The sequence below is a fragment of the Podarcis vaucheri genome (assembly GCF_965113315.1).
Source record: "Podarcis vaucheri genome assembly, chromosome: 6".
Taxonomy (NCBI): domain Eukaryota; kingdom Metazoa; phylum Chordata; class Lepidosauria; order Squamata; family Lacertidae; genus Podarcis; species Podarcis vaucheri.
The window spans coordinates 93938414-93955950 of NC_138764.1; the positions used below are offsets into that span (position 1 = coordinate 93938414).

The 17537-nt window shown below is 48.5% G+C and overlaps 1 protein-coding gene and 1 long non-coding RNA gene across 2 annotated transcripts; one reads left to right on the top strand and one right to left on the bottom strand.

The window, feature by feature from the left end:
• Positions 1-492: 492 nt before the first annotated feature.
• On the bottom strand, positions 493-12676 carry LOC309534260 (cathepsin Z-like). Its single transcript, XM_082226459.1, has 6 exons — positions 12475-12676; positions 7095-7258; positions 5492-5671; positions 4936-5086; positions 3103-3265; positions 493-989 (listed from the first exon to the last, which is right to left on the bottom strand). Exons 1-6 carry the CDS (start codon positions 12582-12584, stop codon positions 876-878), a joined length of 882 nt encoding a protein of 293 aa, XP_082082585.1. The 5' UTR covers positions 12585-12676; the 3' UTR covers positions 493-875.
• Positions 12677-12822: 146 nt separating this feature from the next.
• On the top strand, positions 12823-17491 carry LOC309534393. The gene is made up of 4 exons (XR_014220673.1): positions 12823-14068; positions 14467-15060; positions 15460-16118; positions 17408-17491. It is a non-coding gene; the product is annotated as an uncharacterized lncRNA (long non-coding RNA).
• The last annotated feature ends 46 nt before the right edge of the window (positions 17492-17537 follow it).

The following is a 17537-nucleotide window of genomic DNA, read 5'->3' on the forward strand; positions in this document are numbered from 1 at the left end:
TGCACTAAGCGGCCTTAAAAGCCGCGCCCAGCTCCAGGGGAGAGGAGATAGGTCAGTGTGCAGTAATAACAAGAATAATGCCATGTGTTCAAAATATGAGCTGATACTGCTAGGAAGCACTAAGAAACTTCTGCTCCTTAATGCTTACCAGCTTGTAGATGGATGAGTGCAAAAACCCTGTGTTTGACCAGGGATGTGAGACCATAATTTCCATCAGCTCGAATGATCTAGGATTATTTGGGAGAGGGGTGCAGACCCAACAACCTATTGGAAGATAACAGGTTGCCCACTTTGGGGCAAGAGTGAAAGGAGGACCATCAGTAGCTTGTCACGTAACAGCTGGTTCTGTAATACCATCATTGTTACTGAACAGCTCCTGAAGACTTTCAGCAAGAAAGCTTAGCCCTATAAGAAAGCAAGGAAGCACTCAGGTTCCCAAGCTTTTCTTATCCTCTTCACTATGCCTGTACAGTGAGAAATTTACAACCTGCATAATTTCATACAGAATTTAATTCCAAGTTATTTAAGAGCTCTGCTCCCCAATATTAATATTTTTTTCAAAAACAAAAAACACTCTCCCTCCCCAGAAAGCTATAAAATAATTACGATAAAAATTAACTAATTTCCGTATGCAAAAGTAATAAAAGCTGTTTGCTTTGCTTCTCTCAGTGCAATCAGTGCATGTCATTCTTTGGGTCATTTCATAAACAACATTGAATTCTTTTAAGAGAAAGGTTTAGTTCAAGAAAGAATAAAGGTTCACCGTTCCATGATTAATGGCTGCTGCAGAGTATTAACTCATCCCTTTGCGAAGCAGTGGGCTGGGACAGTCCTTGCCTTCTGACCAGGTGTTTCCAGATCCTCCTCCAGCAGAGTTAAGGAAGAATTGGGTCTCCATAAGCACACTGTTCTTCAACGCCAAGGTTGTAGGATGCTCCTTTCCCCCCTTTATATGCACTTGTTACGATTCTAAGCCAGCCCTTCTCGCCCTGGAAAGAGATGAAATTTGCATCAGTGCACAGGTGTATCAGGACAACTTCATGTTCAGCCAACTTTTCACCTTACGGTGCTGCCCTGAAAATGCTCATTGCACAACACATGTCAGAAACACCTACAGGTAACTGCATGGGCAGAAACAGATTGCCTTTCCATATCTGTCATGTGCATGTACAAGAAGGGATCTTAACAAGCAGCAGAAATCACAGGTCTCTGGATCACGGGCCCCTGCCATCTCCAGCCACAAAACACATTTATCTGGTTGGTTGGGTATTGGTTATTGTTAACTTGGGCATACACTCCTGCAAATCACACCCTATTTCCTGCTCCAGAGTTCAGGAGAACACTGGTCTGTATCCTCGCTGGAGAGATTATTGCAATAATCAGCTTGAATCCAGTAGTGCCCCGTGTGAAAACAAAAGCAGTTCTTCTCATGCAAAGTGGGAGGGGGATTTCCCAGTTTTCCTGTATATCAGTCCAGAGGATCTCCCCATGCTCAGCTGTAGATACAGGATGTAGAAGGCATTGCAGGTTGGAAGTGGCAAGGCAGGAAATCCCTGATCCATGAGCAGAACAGAAGGAATCCAAGCTATTGTCCTCATCAACTTTTAAAAATCAGAAGAATCTATTTTGACTGACTACTCATTGGCAAAGTATCTGCTTTGCATCCAAAAGGTGCCAGATTCAATCCCCAGCATCTCTAAGTAGAGAAGGCCTACTTGAATGATGCTCAGGGGTGTGTGGGCAACCCTGGCCTCTGCCACTCTTCCTTCCTGCCCTCCTCTGATGCCCTCTTGCATCTCTGCCTCCCAAAGGCTTGCATAGCTGTTTGTTGCAGCTCTGAGCTATGAGCTCCCCAGGCAAATGGTACCTCTGGGGCTGGCCAGGGGGTGCTTCTCAGGCCCCTGTGGGGCAATGTGAGGAGACACCTATCTTTGGAGCAGCTTAAGAGACCAGGGGCAGTGGCAGTGGCTGCCCAGAGGCAGTGGCGTAGCGTGGATTGTCAGCACCCGGGGCAAGGCAAGTAATTTGCGCCCCCTAACCCGTGGATTTGCGCCCCCTAACCCTAACCCCCAGATGTTGCGCCCGGGCCCCCCTGCACCCCCCACGCTACGCCACTGCCCAGAGGACTCCCAAGGAGAGGGGAGAGGAGGCTGAAGACAGACTCAAGGGTGCTCAAAAAAGGGTAGAGAGGCTGCCAGCTCTGTAGGCAAGGGGTGACAGAACTCGGCTCCTGAGCTCCACAGGAGTGCCATAGAAAGACTAGTTGGTCAAGGGAGCCGTGGACCCAAAAAGGTTGAAAACCTCTGATTTAGGGGAACACGAGTGGTTCGGTCACACTGGGCACAGAGCCTCGGAGGCGCCACAACTGCAATATATAATGGAAGGTGAGAGACTTGCTCTGTCCAACATCCCCCCACATTCTTACTCTTTATTACTTAGGACAGGGAATGTTGTTGTTTTTTCGGCCAAGGGCCACATTTTCCTCTAGCAAACCTTTCAAGGGCCATGAACCACTGGTGGGCGTGGCTAGATGCAAAAGTGGGCGGAGCAATGAATGTAAATTTTGCTTTCGTGTAGCAGGAGGCTCGTTTCCACACCTGCTTCCCTCTACCCTCCAAGCAAGCAAGAAGCATTGTCAGAGTTCGAGCGCACATTTCACAGAAATGTGGAGTAGGAAGGGACCCACAAGGGTAATCTAGTCCCAACCCCCTGCAATGTAGGAATCTTTTTGCTCAATGTCAAATTTGAACCCACAACCCTGGGGTTTAAATTCTCATGATTTATTAACTGAGCTATCCCAGGGATTTGAGCCAGGCAAGAGTACCCAGGGAGAGCACAAAGCAGGGCTGGTGAAGGGTGTGGCCTGAGGAAGGGGGGGTGTGGCTTGGGAGGCCTGGGGACCATTCTGAGGGCCAGACAGAAAGGTTTCATTTGGCTCCTAGGCACAAGGTTTCCCATCCTTGACTTAGGGGATCAAAGACATCCTTCACAGTTTACACCTCACTGCATCAGGGTAGCCACCACTGAGAAGGCCCTGTCCGTAGGACTCTCCAACCTCTCTTTGTGGAGAGATGTTGCTTGTGGTCTTCATCTCCTGCTTACCCATGGCTCGCCCCAAGAGTTCCGGACAACCCAATACTCGGTTCCGTTCTCGACACCCCAGCCAGCGACAGAAACGACATGGTTTATAGACGGCAGCAGACGATATTCAGCGTAAAGTCCTCCAGTGTAATTGTGCAGCTTCGGGCTGGCCATGATCCCACAGCTGTATAAATTAAATTACATCCAATTAAAAATGCTAATGCAAACCAACAGCTTTTGAATAGCCACTTTGGGTAAAAACCTGGCAAGGGTCAACGGTTTTCAGTCTGGTTTTTAAAAAAAACCAATGTGGCTTCCAGGAAAATGTTAAGCAAAATGGTGCACGGCCTGAGCAAAGACTGGTTTGGGCGTCAGGCGTGAGACAAATTGGCGCTTTCATAGGATAAACAGTACAATCCTATACATATATACTCCAGTGTCAATCCTATTGAGTTCAATGGGCCTTGCTAACATCGTGGGGAAGAGACTCTCAAAAGGCGGCGTCAGGATCTGCTAGAGACTTTCAGACAGACTAGAGGTCATTGCAGTTTAAGAGAAAACATTTGGTTTTTAAAAGACCAGTCACAAAGAAGACATGGGGAAGTTGTTGCTAGTCTAATTGCAACTGCAAAAACCGAGTTAGCTCGTAAATAGAAATCTGCCAAAAGGCACACATTAAACGCATTTAATGGGCCACGTTAAACAGAGCGAAGCTTACAACACGGTGTGTAATGTCTGTTCAGATGCAAGTCCCACAAAGTTCAATGGGGCCTACTCCCAGGTAAATGCAAACAGGACTGAAGTCTTATTCATTTGGTAAGATTCTTCCAAGCATTAAATTGTAATTTTGGAAGCTATTCTGAACATGGGAATACATCCATAGTATACTGGAATAGGAGGTTCAACCACACCAGGTCACTAAAGAAACATCACTTTTGCTTATTACATCAGCCTTCTCCAACCTCAATACCATCCAGGTGTTTTGGATGGCAACTTTCATCCAGCCAGTGGGGTGAAAGGAATTATAAACCAAAACATCTAGAGGGCACCCAGTTGGGGGGCTGAATTACATTATTTTCATACTACAGTGGTACCTTTGGTTATGTACTTAATTTGTTCCGGAGGTCTGTTCTTAACCTGAAACTGTTCTTAACCTAAAGCACCACTTTAGCTAATGGGGCCTCCCGCTGCTGCCGCGCCGCCGGAGCACAATTTCTGCTCTCATCCTGAAGCAAAGTTCTTAACCCAAGGTACTATTTCTGGGTTAGCAGAGTCTGTAACCTGAAGCGTATGTAACCCGAGGTACCACTGTACAGAAATTCCTTCCCGCCATGGCTGGGAGGCTTAGATGGCTCCTAAGCAAATTCTTAAGAAGATTTTTAAAACAGATTTATTTCAGGCAGTTTTGCTTCCCTAATTTAGGCCTAACTTCAATTAAGAGAGCTATTTTAGAAAGTATAGGGGGGTTTCCGCAGCACCTGCTAGAATCTATACTGCCATTTTTACTTCATTAAAGAAATAAAAATAAAACTGGTCTGTGTTTTTAAATTACTTTGTTCTGTTGCCATATAACTTTTCCAGTTTTGCTTTGAGTTGTGTTTTTATGCTTTGCAAACAGACTTATTTGGGCTGGCACCTTGTGTGAGCTAAAACAAAGAATAAATTGCCAACCAATTTGCTTTACAGTATTGCAAGGCTGTTTCACTGGTTTTTGTTTTTTAAAGAATAATACCATCCATACCACCCAAGGAACAGAGGCGGGGTAATCTGTAGCCCTCCATTTGTTGATGAACTACAACTCCCATCATCCTTGACCACGGGCCATGCTTATTATGCAACCTTGTAGTGCATTACCTGATAGGACCACTTGCATAGATTTCTGCCATCATTTTTTCCCGTCCGCTAACAGTACCATGATCAGCAACTTTCCAGCGGGTGTAGTTCTTTATCATATGACATTTTCCAAAAGTATCACATGTTCCACACTGGTTAAACGTATCACAGTCTGCAAAAACAAGCACCTATATTTGATATCAGGGATCTTGCAGCTAAAAGTACGAGATGAAATTTTGCTGCAGGAGAGCTGGTGCAGCCTAGTTATTTAGTTATTTGCATCTTTTTCTATCCTACTTTCCAAGTAACTCAAGTCACTCTGGAATATTTAACAACCAAAATAAATAAATGTAAAAATCACATTTAAGGCACACATTATCTTTAAAAACCAGCAAAGTGGAGGGAAGGGATATAAAAAAATCCTGTTTTCAAGGGCAAGGGCTCTAGTTTTCCACTTTGGATTGCAGTGGGTGGCAGGCTAGTAAAGTCTGGACTTATTTAGCAAGGCTGCTGTAAGAAGAATGCTGTTGTTTTCCCTCTTTTACAGCCAGGTTCACGCAGGAAGGATCTCACACACCTTGGTCTTTAGCTTGGTAGTTGTTGCAGGTCTCGTCGGGGATGCCGTGCTCATGAGCATAACTCCAGACCTGCAAGTCATCCCCTCCGCTGCAGCCGCCAGCGTCGGCACAGTCAATCACATTCTGGACCGAGAGATAGGCAGAAGGCCAAATGCCTTTCCTCTTTATATTGATGCGATCTGGAAAACAAACAGAAACACATAATTCGCCATTCCATGTCACAGACCACATAATACGTGGGAGGAATCCCTCATTGGCTCTCTCAATAGTTTAACTTTGAAGTATTCAAGGGGTGGGCTTTAGGATTGAATCACAGAAAGGAAGAGGTTAAATGCCTAGCAGGTTAAAAAGCAGCTTCAGGTGGGGGAAAGCTCAGGAAAACAGTGGGGCTGGGGGAGAATAGACCTCCGCCATTGCTGCTCAGACTCAGTTCAGAACCTATCCCTCCATAGGCTTGCTGTTAAAGTAATTTTTTAAAAAGAAAACTGGGAGACCCAATCCTAACACAGTTTATCTTTTTGTATAGTGCCATCAATGTGCACATCACAAGACAGATTACAAGGCGGCAGGCCGCTGCCCCAGACAGATTACAATCTAAACCTGAACACAGGAGAGAAAGGGAAGGGGAGGCTGGGATTAAACAAGCAACAAATAATAATTTATAATAATAATAATTTATTATTTATACCCCGCCCACCTGGCTGAGTTTCCCCAGCCACTCTGGGCGGCTTCCAATCAAGTGTTAAAAACAATACAGCATTACAATAAAGCAATGCGAACTCTTGGATAGCTCAGTTGGCAAAGCATGAGACTCTTAATGTCAGGGTTGTGGGTTTGAGCCCCAGGTTGGGGGAAAGATTCACAGAATGCACAGTTGGAAGGGACCCCAGGGGTCCTCTAGTCTAACCCCCCTGCAATGCAGGAATCTCAGCTAAAGCATCCATGAGGGTCAGCCATCCAACCTCTGCGTAAGAACCTCCAGTCCACCACCTCTCGTGGGAGTCTGTTCCACTACTGAACAGCCCTTCCTGTCACAGAGTTCATCCTGATGTTTAGTCAGAATCTCCTGCATTGCAAGGGGTTGGGCTAGATGACCCTCACGGTCCCTTCCAACTCTACAATTCTATGTGACTGTTTAAGTTACACTTTGACCCCAAAGTTGACTTTTCAACCAATGTAGGTAAGCAATATTGCAAAAAAGAGTGCTCTACCATGGCTTCCCCCTCTGTCAGAGCCAGGGATACTGGACTCGATGGGCAAATGGTGTGAGCCAATAATGGGAATCTCCTTTGTTCTTTATGTACTCCCACCAACAGGACAGATCCCAAGAAGCAATGGTCTAATGCAAAACAAATTACCGTTCTATAACACGTACCCGACCATAACACGCACGTAGTTTTTAGAGGAGGAAAATCCGTAGGCATGCCACCCGTAGGCATTCCCTCCATAACACGCACAGACATTTCCCCTTACTTTTTAGGAAGAAAAAAGTGAGTGTTATGGTGCAAAAAATACGGTATCTGTTGACCAGTCATGGGGAAATGAGCCAAGAATGACAGAGAAGCAAGTCCTACGAAGCAATAATAGCTTACACCTCCGTACCTGCTAAAGCGCTGGTGCTGCCATGAGCCCAGCAGGATCCGCAATACTGTGGGATGTGCTGGTTGCGTGTGGCACTCACATAGTTGACTCCTTTTATATTCCTCCAGTCCCAGCTCTTGGGCAGTTTTGAGGTGTCCAGATATTCATAAGGACGAGGGTAGGTTCTGTTTGCAAGGGGGGAAGCAAGTGAATTAACCTATGCCTGGAGAGAAAAAGCTGAAAAACTCTCTCTCTTCTGAAAATATCCTACAGAGAAAATCAAGGCAACATATATTGCCCCTCGCTCTTATCATAAACAACCACCTTGCAAGGTAAGATGGGCTGAGAGGCTGCGTAAACATGGCCTCCCCTAAATCCTGAGAACTGTAGATTGCCTCTCACAGAGCAACAATTCACAGCACCCTTTAAAAAAACTACAGCTCCCAATATTCTTTGTGTGAGCCTAGTTTGTGAGTTGGGGGGTCTGGACCTGGAGCAACAATCTAATCAGCAAATCAGCCAGGCTTTGTCCAGCCTCCTCTCTCCCTTGGCAATCGCATGACTCATCCAGGCCAAATGACCTTAAAATTCCTCCCAGGCGATCATGTGATTGCCACAAGGCTGACATTTCTTCAGAGCACTCAGGTGACAGCAGCTCTTGACGGGCAGCTTAAAGTGGGCCTTGACATGCTTTCTGGTTCTTGTTGCAAAATTACCACAGAAAAAACCACTTAAAAGGCACCACAGTACAGTGGTACCTCGGTTAATTCATTCCGGAGGTCCGTTCTTAACCCGAAACCGTTCTTAACCTGAGGTGTGCTTTCACTAATGGGGCCTCCTGCTGCCACTGCTTGCGATTTCTGTTCTCATCCTGAGGTAAAGTTCTCAACCCGAGGTACTACTTCCGGGTTAGCGGAGTTTGAAACCCAAAGTGTTTGTAACCAGAAGCACCACTGTACAGTGGTACCTCAGGTTACATACACTTCAGGTTACAGGCTCTGCTAACCCAGAAATATTACCTCGGGTTAAGAACTTTGCTTCAGGATGAGAACAGAAATCGTGCTCCGGAGGCACGGCAGCAGCAGGAGGCCCCATTGGCTAAAGTGGTGCTTCAGGTTAAGAACAGTTTCAGGTTAATAACGGACCTCCGGAACGAATTAAGTACTTAACCCGAGGTACCACTGTACTTGCAAACGCGAATAAAAGGAAGGGATCTGCAGACACTGGAATTCAGTTTTAGTATAAACCCACAGGAAGCTCATTCTCTGAATGTGGATCTTTATGCTGTCGAGTGCCAGCTCGACATCTGAAGAAAATCAGTCTCACACCAAGATGACTTGAAGAAAAAGCTTTGGCTTTTGCCGTGCAATGTTTATTGTGTGCAGTGAAAATAATTCATCCTCTCTCCTCCAGCACAGCGCTTGTTCTGCCCCGTACCCAAAAGTAACAATCAAAAGGAATGCAACCTTGCCCTTGCCCGCAAACAAAGAGAGTACTATGCTATGTGAGCCAATCATTTAGTCTAGCATGAGGTGTTCACATGCTCATCAAGCTCTTAACAATATCTCGTGCTGCAAAATCACTCTGCAATAACAAGAACTCTGCTCATGCTCTTATGTACAAGCAATCATTTTCCCACATTATGCAGTCCACCCAGAGTGTATTCTGAAAAAGGGCATTGCTGGCTGGCTGGCATCCTCAAGGTGACATTTTTTCACACTGCACCACTTCGTTGCAGGTCCCCCGCCACTCCTTATAACTCACAGGACTAAATCTGGAGGGACTCCTTCTCCCACAGAATCGTAGAGTTGGAAGGGACCTAAGGGTCATCTAGTCCAACCCCCTGCAATTCAGGAATCTCAGCTAAAGGCATCCATGACAGATGGCCGTCCAACCTCTGCTTCAAAACCTCCGAGGAAGGAAACCTCCAAGGAAGAGTTCTTCCTGATGTTTAGTCAGAATCTCCTTTCTTGTAACTTGAAGCCATTTGGTTTGGATGCCATTATCTGCGGCAGGAGAAAACAAGCTTGCTCCACCTTTCACGTGAGAGCCCTTTAGATAGACTCACAAAACACGCAAGCTGATTTAGAAAGCCCCACCCTTGCCATAAGGGTGTGTTGAAAGGGGGGAAATAATCCTGTCCCCCATCGCCCCACAAGCACACTGGAGTCTGGAGCAGAGGCTCCAATGCCATCTCTCTGAAAAGTACGCCTCTATTTCTGAACTTATTAATGCTTCTGATGCTCCATACTGCGCTTCATAGGGGAGGCTGCCCCTTCCCATAGGCCAGCATTTTCCAACCTGCAAGTCAGTGGGTCTCAAGACGTTTTTCTCTGGGTCACACTTTCGGAATAAAAATTTGCTCACACCAAATCGAATTTTTTTTATTGACAGGACTGGAAAACGAAAACGAAACAACACCTAGCAGTGCTTGATTTATAACAGAGCACAACTACTTTATAAGATGATCATGGGACATCCACAAAACATAAAATGACGCAGCTCCATAGGAATATGAATCACTCCCAAAATATAATTATAAAGGAGTCTCTTGCATATGTTCCTTAAGTATGCATACAAACTCAAGGAGAGGCGTGAGCTTGCTTTTGCAAAGGTAATCCCATTTATATTAGGTCTAATTTGAGACCAAAAACAAACCTCTCCTCATCAACACATCCTTCCTGATCTTCGCTGTTTACAACAATATCCCATAGGGATCTGTAGGAGAGCAGCCAATACTATCAAAGAGACGCATGCATACTGTTTCTGGTTGCATATCCGCAAATAATAATTTAGATGCTATAATCTACTGTGCTATACTGAAATGTTTAGATGTGTCTTTGACCGTCGGTGAATCCTCTCCTGCCACACCCTCTGAGAACCACAGCTGTAGGCTGCAAGCTACGAGTGGATTGTGAAAGAGGCTTGATAAGTAAACCCAAAATAATTACTGTTTTTGATCCTTCACTGGTATGATTAATACCTCTTACAACTTTTGTTTTGTTGGCGTATTCTAATGACACTTGCAACTGACCATTGCAAAGGCTGAAGCCTTACATTTTAACTCTTGGGAACTGGCCTCTGATGGAGATCTGGTAATGGTTTGCCACAAGGTGCTCATAAGTGCTAAGTGAATTTATTTATTTTTGTTGGTTCCTTTATTAGATTTATATACTGCCCTTCATCATAAGATCTCAGGGCAGTTCACAGAATAAAATACGGGATAAAAACAAGTAAATAAGTAAGACAAAACAGCAAAAGAATACCCACCCCCCTTCCCAAAAAATGCATTTAAAAGGCTGTAGAATATTGACCAGCCCAAGGCCTAGTCGAAGAGGAACGTTTCCACCTGGTGCCAATATATATATATATATAATGAAGGCACCAGGCAAATTTCCCTGGGGAGAGCATTCCACAGAGGGAGCCACTACAGAGAAGGCTCTTTCTCGTGTTGCCACCCTCCAGACTTCATATGGAGGAGGCACACATAGAAGGGCCGCAGAGGAGAGGCACTCCTCCAGGCATTGCAGCCCTGAGCCCTTTAAGGCTTTATAGGTCAAAACCAGCACTTTAAATTGGGTCCAGAAACTACGGTAATGGACAGCCAGCGAAGTCGAGCCAAGATCACTGCAATATGCTCAGCCGTAATCTGCTTGGATGTCTCAAATCGAGGTACCTTGGCAGTTAAAATCCACCAAGCCCAAAGCTGAGCACCCCACTGGTGGAACAAAAATAATCAATGGGATCACCACACCAAGTGGATTCGGACATGTGGGTTGCCTTGGGCAAAGTGAGGTGGCCATCTTGGGAAGGAGATGCTGGAGCGGGGAGGGCAGTGGCAGCCCCCTGGCATTTCCTCCTGAACCCCTTGCCCTGCCTCTCTGCAGGAGGCGTGAGCCTCTGGTCTGCTGCCCTCCACTGGGGTGGAGGACACACTGCCCCCACTCCCACTCCAGTAGGCCTCTGTCCATGGAGTGGCCAGTGCTCGGGTGAGTATCTTCTTGGCCTCAGGCAGCATAATGTCTCCAGCCAGCTGACTGGGCATATGAACCTGTTTCCCATACCCAAACACAGGGGCCCTGGCTCAGAGGCAGAACAGGCAGGTCCCAGGTCATATTCACTCTGACATTCCCAGCCAGGCTTGGGAGAGACCTCAGTCTGAACCCCTGGAGAGCTGCTGCCAGCCAGTGCAGGCAACCCTGATGGCCCAATGGTCTGACTCAGAACATCAGCTTTCTATAAAGTTACCTTACACAGTGAAATCATTGCTTCATCTGGGTTTCAAGTTTCACCCAGGAATCTTTCTGAGCCTGCCTAGAGAAAACAGAGACTTTCTGCATGTGCTCCTCCACTAAGCAACACCAGGCTAAAAAAACCAAACATGCTACCCACCAAAGCCATGCCTTTCCCCCTGTAAATAGGGTGCTATTTCAGCTCTGCACCCTCCTTCAGCAGCTCAGGGTGGCTTGCAAGAATTTAATTTCTTTTTTTTTCATGCATAATTTTTATTGATTTACAAAAGTCAAAACACAAAATAAGCTGTATCCATACTCATATCATTTTGTCAAAAGAAAGAAAAAGGACTTCCTTCAGTCGTTCCACGAATCGTCCAAAATAACAATAAACAGTTTACCCGCATTTCCATGTTTGTAATGCCATAAGTCATTCTCATACATCCATTTTCTTTTGGCATTACCACTAAGCAACACCAGGCTAAAAAAACCAAACATGCTACCCACCAAAGCCATGCCTTTCCCCCTGTAAATAGGGTGCTATTTCAGCTCTGCACCCTCCTTCAGCAGCTCAGGGTGGCTTGCAAGAATTTAATTTCATCCTCCAAACAGCCCTGCGAGGTAGCCTCGCACACCAAGGCCGTGCTGGTGGGGCAAGCAGGAAAATCTCGGCCCAGCTTTTCCCTCTCCGAGTCCAAACACGCCGCTTCTGCCTGTGCCACCAACTTGCACGGACCTTGGGCCGTCTTTGGACGGCCCTCCGCGCTGCTGGGCGGCGCCGAGATCTGCTCCTGCCGCGGTTGCAGCTCGCCTGCTGCCGGCCGGTTATTTTTCAAGCGGCGTCCGGGAAACCACGCCTGCAGCAGCAGCAGGAGGAGGAAAATCCCCGGGGAGAACGCGACAAATCCCCGCAGGGCTCTCGGGGTCGCCCCACAACAATCCGGCCGCCGGCCGGTTCGTTTGGCGCAGCCCAAAGGAGAGCCGTCGGAGATCCCGGGCTGCAGCGGACGGCTGTCTGTCTGTAGGGAATCGCCGGGGAAGAGAAGCAGCTCCCCCAATTCTGGACGCTTAGCGAAGGCCATGCACTTTTCGCATGCTCAGGCCACCTCCCCTCCTGATGCGCATCCATGCTCCCACCCCGCCACTCCCAGGGACGAGTGCGCTCTTACCGGACGGCGTAGGGCCTGGGAATCCTCGGCTTGTAGCAACTCTGCCCGGCCTTGGCGTCGAGGAGCGGCAGCAGGAGGAGAAGCGCCAGGCGGAGGCAGCGCCCGGCCATGGTCCCGGCTCGACGGCGGCTCTTTGCGCTTCGTCCCGCTCCGTCGAACGAAAGCTGCGCCCCGGCCGGCCAGACGGCTGCTGCGGATGGCGGTGGGAGCCGGAAACGCGCGGGGCCGGTTGGGTGGAGGAGCTGCGGCGAAGTTCGCGCCTTATAACCCGCTTCGGCGCCGCCCCGGCGCGGGAAGGGCGACTGGTTCGCCCAGGGTTACGAAACGAGGGGTTGGCCATCTGATAAGAGCGGCCGTCGAGGGAGGCAGGAGAGTTAAAGGCCGCCGCCCTCGGGAGGTTCACCTGCGCATCTCGGGGCTTTCATCACCGCCAGACGCGCCATCAAATCACGGCTGGCATCAGCTCATTCATGCCCGCGGGTTGCAGGGGGTTGGGCTAGATGACCCGCGGGGTCCCTCCCAACTTGGCAAGCTTAAAAAACAAACACACACAAACCCGGAATGCCCAAGCGCCTCTCCAGTGCAGAACACACAGACCAATGGTTTCGAGGCATGGGCACATTGCATAGTGCGGTGCGCACTGCTGCCTTTGAAAAACTGTGACTCCAGGAAGGCCGGGCCTTGACGTCTGGGATTTGCTTTGTTTTTCGCAGCACGGCTCGCTGCATGTTAATTTACCCGCACGTCCCTCTGGATCTAAACACCCGACAATGGGCATCTTTGATCCTGGCAAGTGACTGGGAGGCGAGGCGGAGCAATAGAAAACAAGACACAGCCATGCATTTAAAGCGCGCGCACACGCCCCGGTACAGTAATCCTGAGAACTGTAGTTAAAGGGGCCACGAATTGCTTCCCAGTGACGGATAAGGTGTGGCTCCTATCATGTGTGTGTTTCTTTTAAATATATGCCGCCTATGCAGCAAAATAAATAAATAAAAAATGCTGCTGGAGGCGTTTGGTGATTTAGTTTCATAATCATTTATGTATTTCCGGAGTATTAACAACAGTGCTAAATTTATCAATCCACCCTGGGCCAAGCAGTGAATCAAAGCTTTCTTCTGCAAATGCTCCAGTGCCCTTGCAGCACAGAACCCATCTGGGTCAGGCACCCAGAGTTTGTGTGGGCGATAATTGACAAATGCCCTCATGTTTCCTTAGTACATAGAATTGTAGAGTTGGAAGGGGTTCCAAGGGTCATCTAGTCCAACCCCCTGCAATGCAGGAATCTTTTTGCCCATGCTGCCAACTACCATTGTTTGCTGTGTGTTCATATCTGGTTTACTACACTAAAGGGTATATATTATGCCAAAAAGAATGCGTTTTCATGTTAGGTTTCATTTGGAGAGCCAGGTGTAAATGGTTTGATCGGCCCAAGGCCTGGTGAATTGGGAACATCTTTGCCTGGTGCCTAAAGATAAGCAATGGGGAGCCACCACGGAAAAGGCCACTTCATGTGTTGCCACCTTCCAGAGTTCACGTGGAGGCAGCACACAAATGATGGTCACAGGGTCCAGGTTGGTCCATATGGGGAGAGGCAGTGGCGTAGCGTGGGGGGTGCAGGGGGGGCCGGCCGCACCAGGCGCAACATCTGGAGGGGGTGCGCTCACACTCGCAGCTCTCTGCCCCTACCTGGCTCACTCACTCTCACTGCAGTGCTGGCTGTGCGAATCCGATCCGAGCCGCTGGGTCGCTGCCCACTGTGGAGGGGGGGGGTGCCAGGCGTGCGGTGCGGAGAGAGAGCAAGGGACTATCTGGGGGAGGGACAGTGCAGCGGCCGCCCAGCGCAGCGCTGAGCGCGGGAGAGAACCACACCAGACCAGACCAGGCAGCAGCAAGAAGCAGCTGGCAGCGGCGGCAGGTTAGGGGTTAGGGGGCGCAAATTATTTGCCTTGCCCCGGGTGCTGACAACCCACGCTACGCCGCTGGGGAGAGGCAGTCCTTGGATAGCAGCCCTGGAGTGGGGCTGCTGTAGGAAAGCTGACATTTAAAAGCAGTCATTTGGGTTAGGTATGTGTTGAGCTCCTTGGAAGGACTGTGTGAAATAACTGAAAGCTAATCCAAATTCTGCCACAAGAAAACCTTATTCTGCAGCCTCTATACAATTGTAGGTAACATGCACCTAATTTCCCCTATAATTAAGTCAGCGTAGAGTCATAGAATTGTAGAGTTGGAAGGGGTTCCAAGGGTCATCTAGTCCAACCCCCTGCAATGCAGGAATCTTTTTGCCCATGCTGCCAACTACCATTGTTTGCTGTGTGTTCATATCTGGTTTACTACACTAAAGGGTATATATTATGCCAAAAAGAATGCGTTTTCATGTTAGGTTTCATTTGGAGAGCCAGGTGTAAATGGTTTGATCGGCCCAAGGCCTGGTGAATTGGGAACATCTTTGCCTGGTGCCTAAAGATAAGCAATGGGGAGCCACCACGGAAAAGGCCACTTCATGTGTTGCCACCTTCCAGAGTTCACGTGGAGGCAGCACACAAATGATGGTCACAGGGTCCAGGTTGGTCCATATGGGGAGAGGCAGTGGCGTAGCGTGGGGGGTGCAGGGGGGGCCGGCCGCACCAGGCGCAACATCTGGAGGGGGTGCGCTCACACTCGCAGCTCTCTGCCCCTACCTGGCTCACTCACTCTCACTGCAGTGCTGGCTGTGCGAATCCGATCCGAGCCGCTGGGTCGCTGCCCACTGTGGAGGGGGGGGGGTGCCAGGCGTGCGGTGCGGAGAGAGAGCAAGGGACTATCTGGGGGAGGGACAGTGCAGCGGCCGCCCAGCGCAGCGCTGAGCGCGGGAGAGAACCACACCAGACCAGACCAGGCAGCAGCAAGAAGCAGCTGGCAGCGGCGGCAGGTTAGGGGTTAGGGGGCGCAAATTATTTGCCTTGCCCCGGGTGCTGACAACCCACGCTACGCCGCTGGGGAGAGGCAGTCCTTGGATAGCAGCCCTGGAGTGGGGCTGCTGTAGGAAAGCTGACATTTAAAAGCAGTCATTTGGGTTAGGTATGTGTTGAGCTCCTTGGAAGGACTGTGTGAAATAACTGAAAGCTAATCCAAATTCTGCCACAAGAAAACCTTATTCTGCAGCCTCTATACAATTGTAGGTAACATGCACCTAATTTCCCCTATAATTAAGTCAGCGTAGAGTCATAGAATTGTAGAGTTGGAAGGGACCCTGGAGGATCGTCTAGTCCAACCCTCTGCAGTGCAGGAATATGCAGCTGTCCCATACAGGGATCGAACCTGCAACCTTCGCATTATCAGCACCACGCTCTAACCAACTGAGCTATCCTGGCCTCAGTATCCAGCAGCATTTACTATTGTCATTATTTAATCTTGAGTTGTCTGTTGAACCTTTATGACTAACCCAGTCAGGTTCTGTCCAGTGTTGGCCATGAAACATGTCTATTAAACATAGATTTTATTGCACAAACATAGTACAGACCTGCAAATATAGAGCCCTTCCAAAGGATGTGTTTACGTGTGTATTTATACAGACCTGCTACGTATTCAGAAGACCCTAGAACTTAACTCTACTAACTTTATTTTCAGATGATGATACAGACTTGGAAGAGAAACCCATCCTCGTTTGATGATAATAATAATAATTTATTATTTATACCCCACCCATCTGGCTGAGTTTCCCAAGCCACTCTGGGTGGCTTCAAATCGAGAGTTAAAAACAATACAGCATTAAATATTAAAAACTTCCCTAAACAGGGCTGCCTTAAGATGTCTTTTAAGGCTAGTATAGCTACTTATTTCCTTCACATCTGAAGAGAGGGCGTTCCACAGGGCGGGCGCCACTACCGAGAAGGCCCTCTGTCTGGTTCCCTGTAGCCTCACTTCTCGCAATGAGGGAACCGCCAAAAGGCCCTCGGCGCTGGATCTCAGCATCCGGGCAGAACGATGGGGGTGGAGACGCTCCTTCAAGTATACAGGACCGAGGCCGTTTAGGGCTTTAAAGGTCAGCACCAACACTTTGAATTGTGCTCGGAAACGTACTGGGAGCCAATGCAGATCTCTCAGGACCGGTGTTATGTGGTCCTGGCGGTCACTCCCAGTCACCAGTCTAGCTGCCGCATTCTGGATTAATTGCAATTTCCGGGTCACCTTCAAAGGTAGCCCCACGTAGAGCACATTGCAGTAGTCCAAGTGGGAGATAACTAGAGCATGCACCACTCTGGCGAGACAGTCCGCAGGCAGGTAGGGTCTCAGCCTGCGTACCAGGTGGAGCTGGTAGACCGCTGCCCTGGACAAAGAATTAACCTTCGCCTCCATGGACAGCTGTGAGTCCAAAATGACTCCCAGGCTGTGCACCTGGTCCTTCAGGGGCAGTTACCCCATTCAGGACCAGGGAGTCCCCCACACCCACCCACCCCGTCCCAAAAAAACAGTACTTCTGTCTTGTCAGGATTCAATCTCAATCTGTTAGCCGCCATCCATCCTCCAACAGCCTCCAGGCACTCACACAGGACCTTCACCACCTTCACTGGTTCTGATTTAATGGAGAGGTAGAGCTGAGTGTCATCTGCATACTGATGAACACCCAGCCCAAACCCCCTGATGATCTCTCCCAGGGGCTTCATATAGATGTTAAAAAGCATGGGGGAAAGGATGGAACCCTGAGGCACCCCACAAGTGAGAGAGAAAGTGTCCACTTTCTGGACACGGCCCAGGAGAAAGGAGCGGAACCACTGTATAACAGTGCCCCCAGCTCCCAGCCCCTCTAGACGGTCTAGAAGGATGTTATGGTCGATAGTATCAAACGCCGCTGAGAGATCCAGCAGAACCAGGAAACAGCTCTCACCTTTGTCCCTAGCCTGCAGGAGATCATCAACCAGCGCAACCAAGGCAGTTTCAGTCCCATGATGAGGTATGATATTTATTGGTAGCTGCACATATGACTTATTGCCACTTTGGGGATGGATCTTGAAGAGGCTAATTGAAGGATGTGGGAGAGGAACTTAAATGCAGATTAGGTCTAACTAGAGGAAATACACAGA

Coding starts and splice junctions, on each gene's coding strand:
- LOC309534260 (XM_082226459.1), bottom strand. CDS start 12,584: ATGGCCGGGCGCTGCCTCCGCCTGGCGCTTCTCCTCCTGCTGCCGCTC. Junction 3,266..4,935: donor TATGCAAGTGGTCCTATCAG/GTAATGCACTAC, acceptor TAATTTATACAG/CTGTGGGATCATGGCCAGCC. Junction 990..3,102: donor ACTCTTGGGGCGAGCCATGG/GTAAGCAGGAGA, acceptor ATCTCTTTCCAG/GGCGAGAAGGGCTGGCTTAG.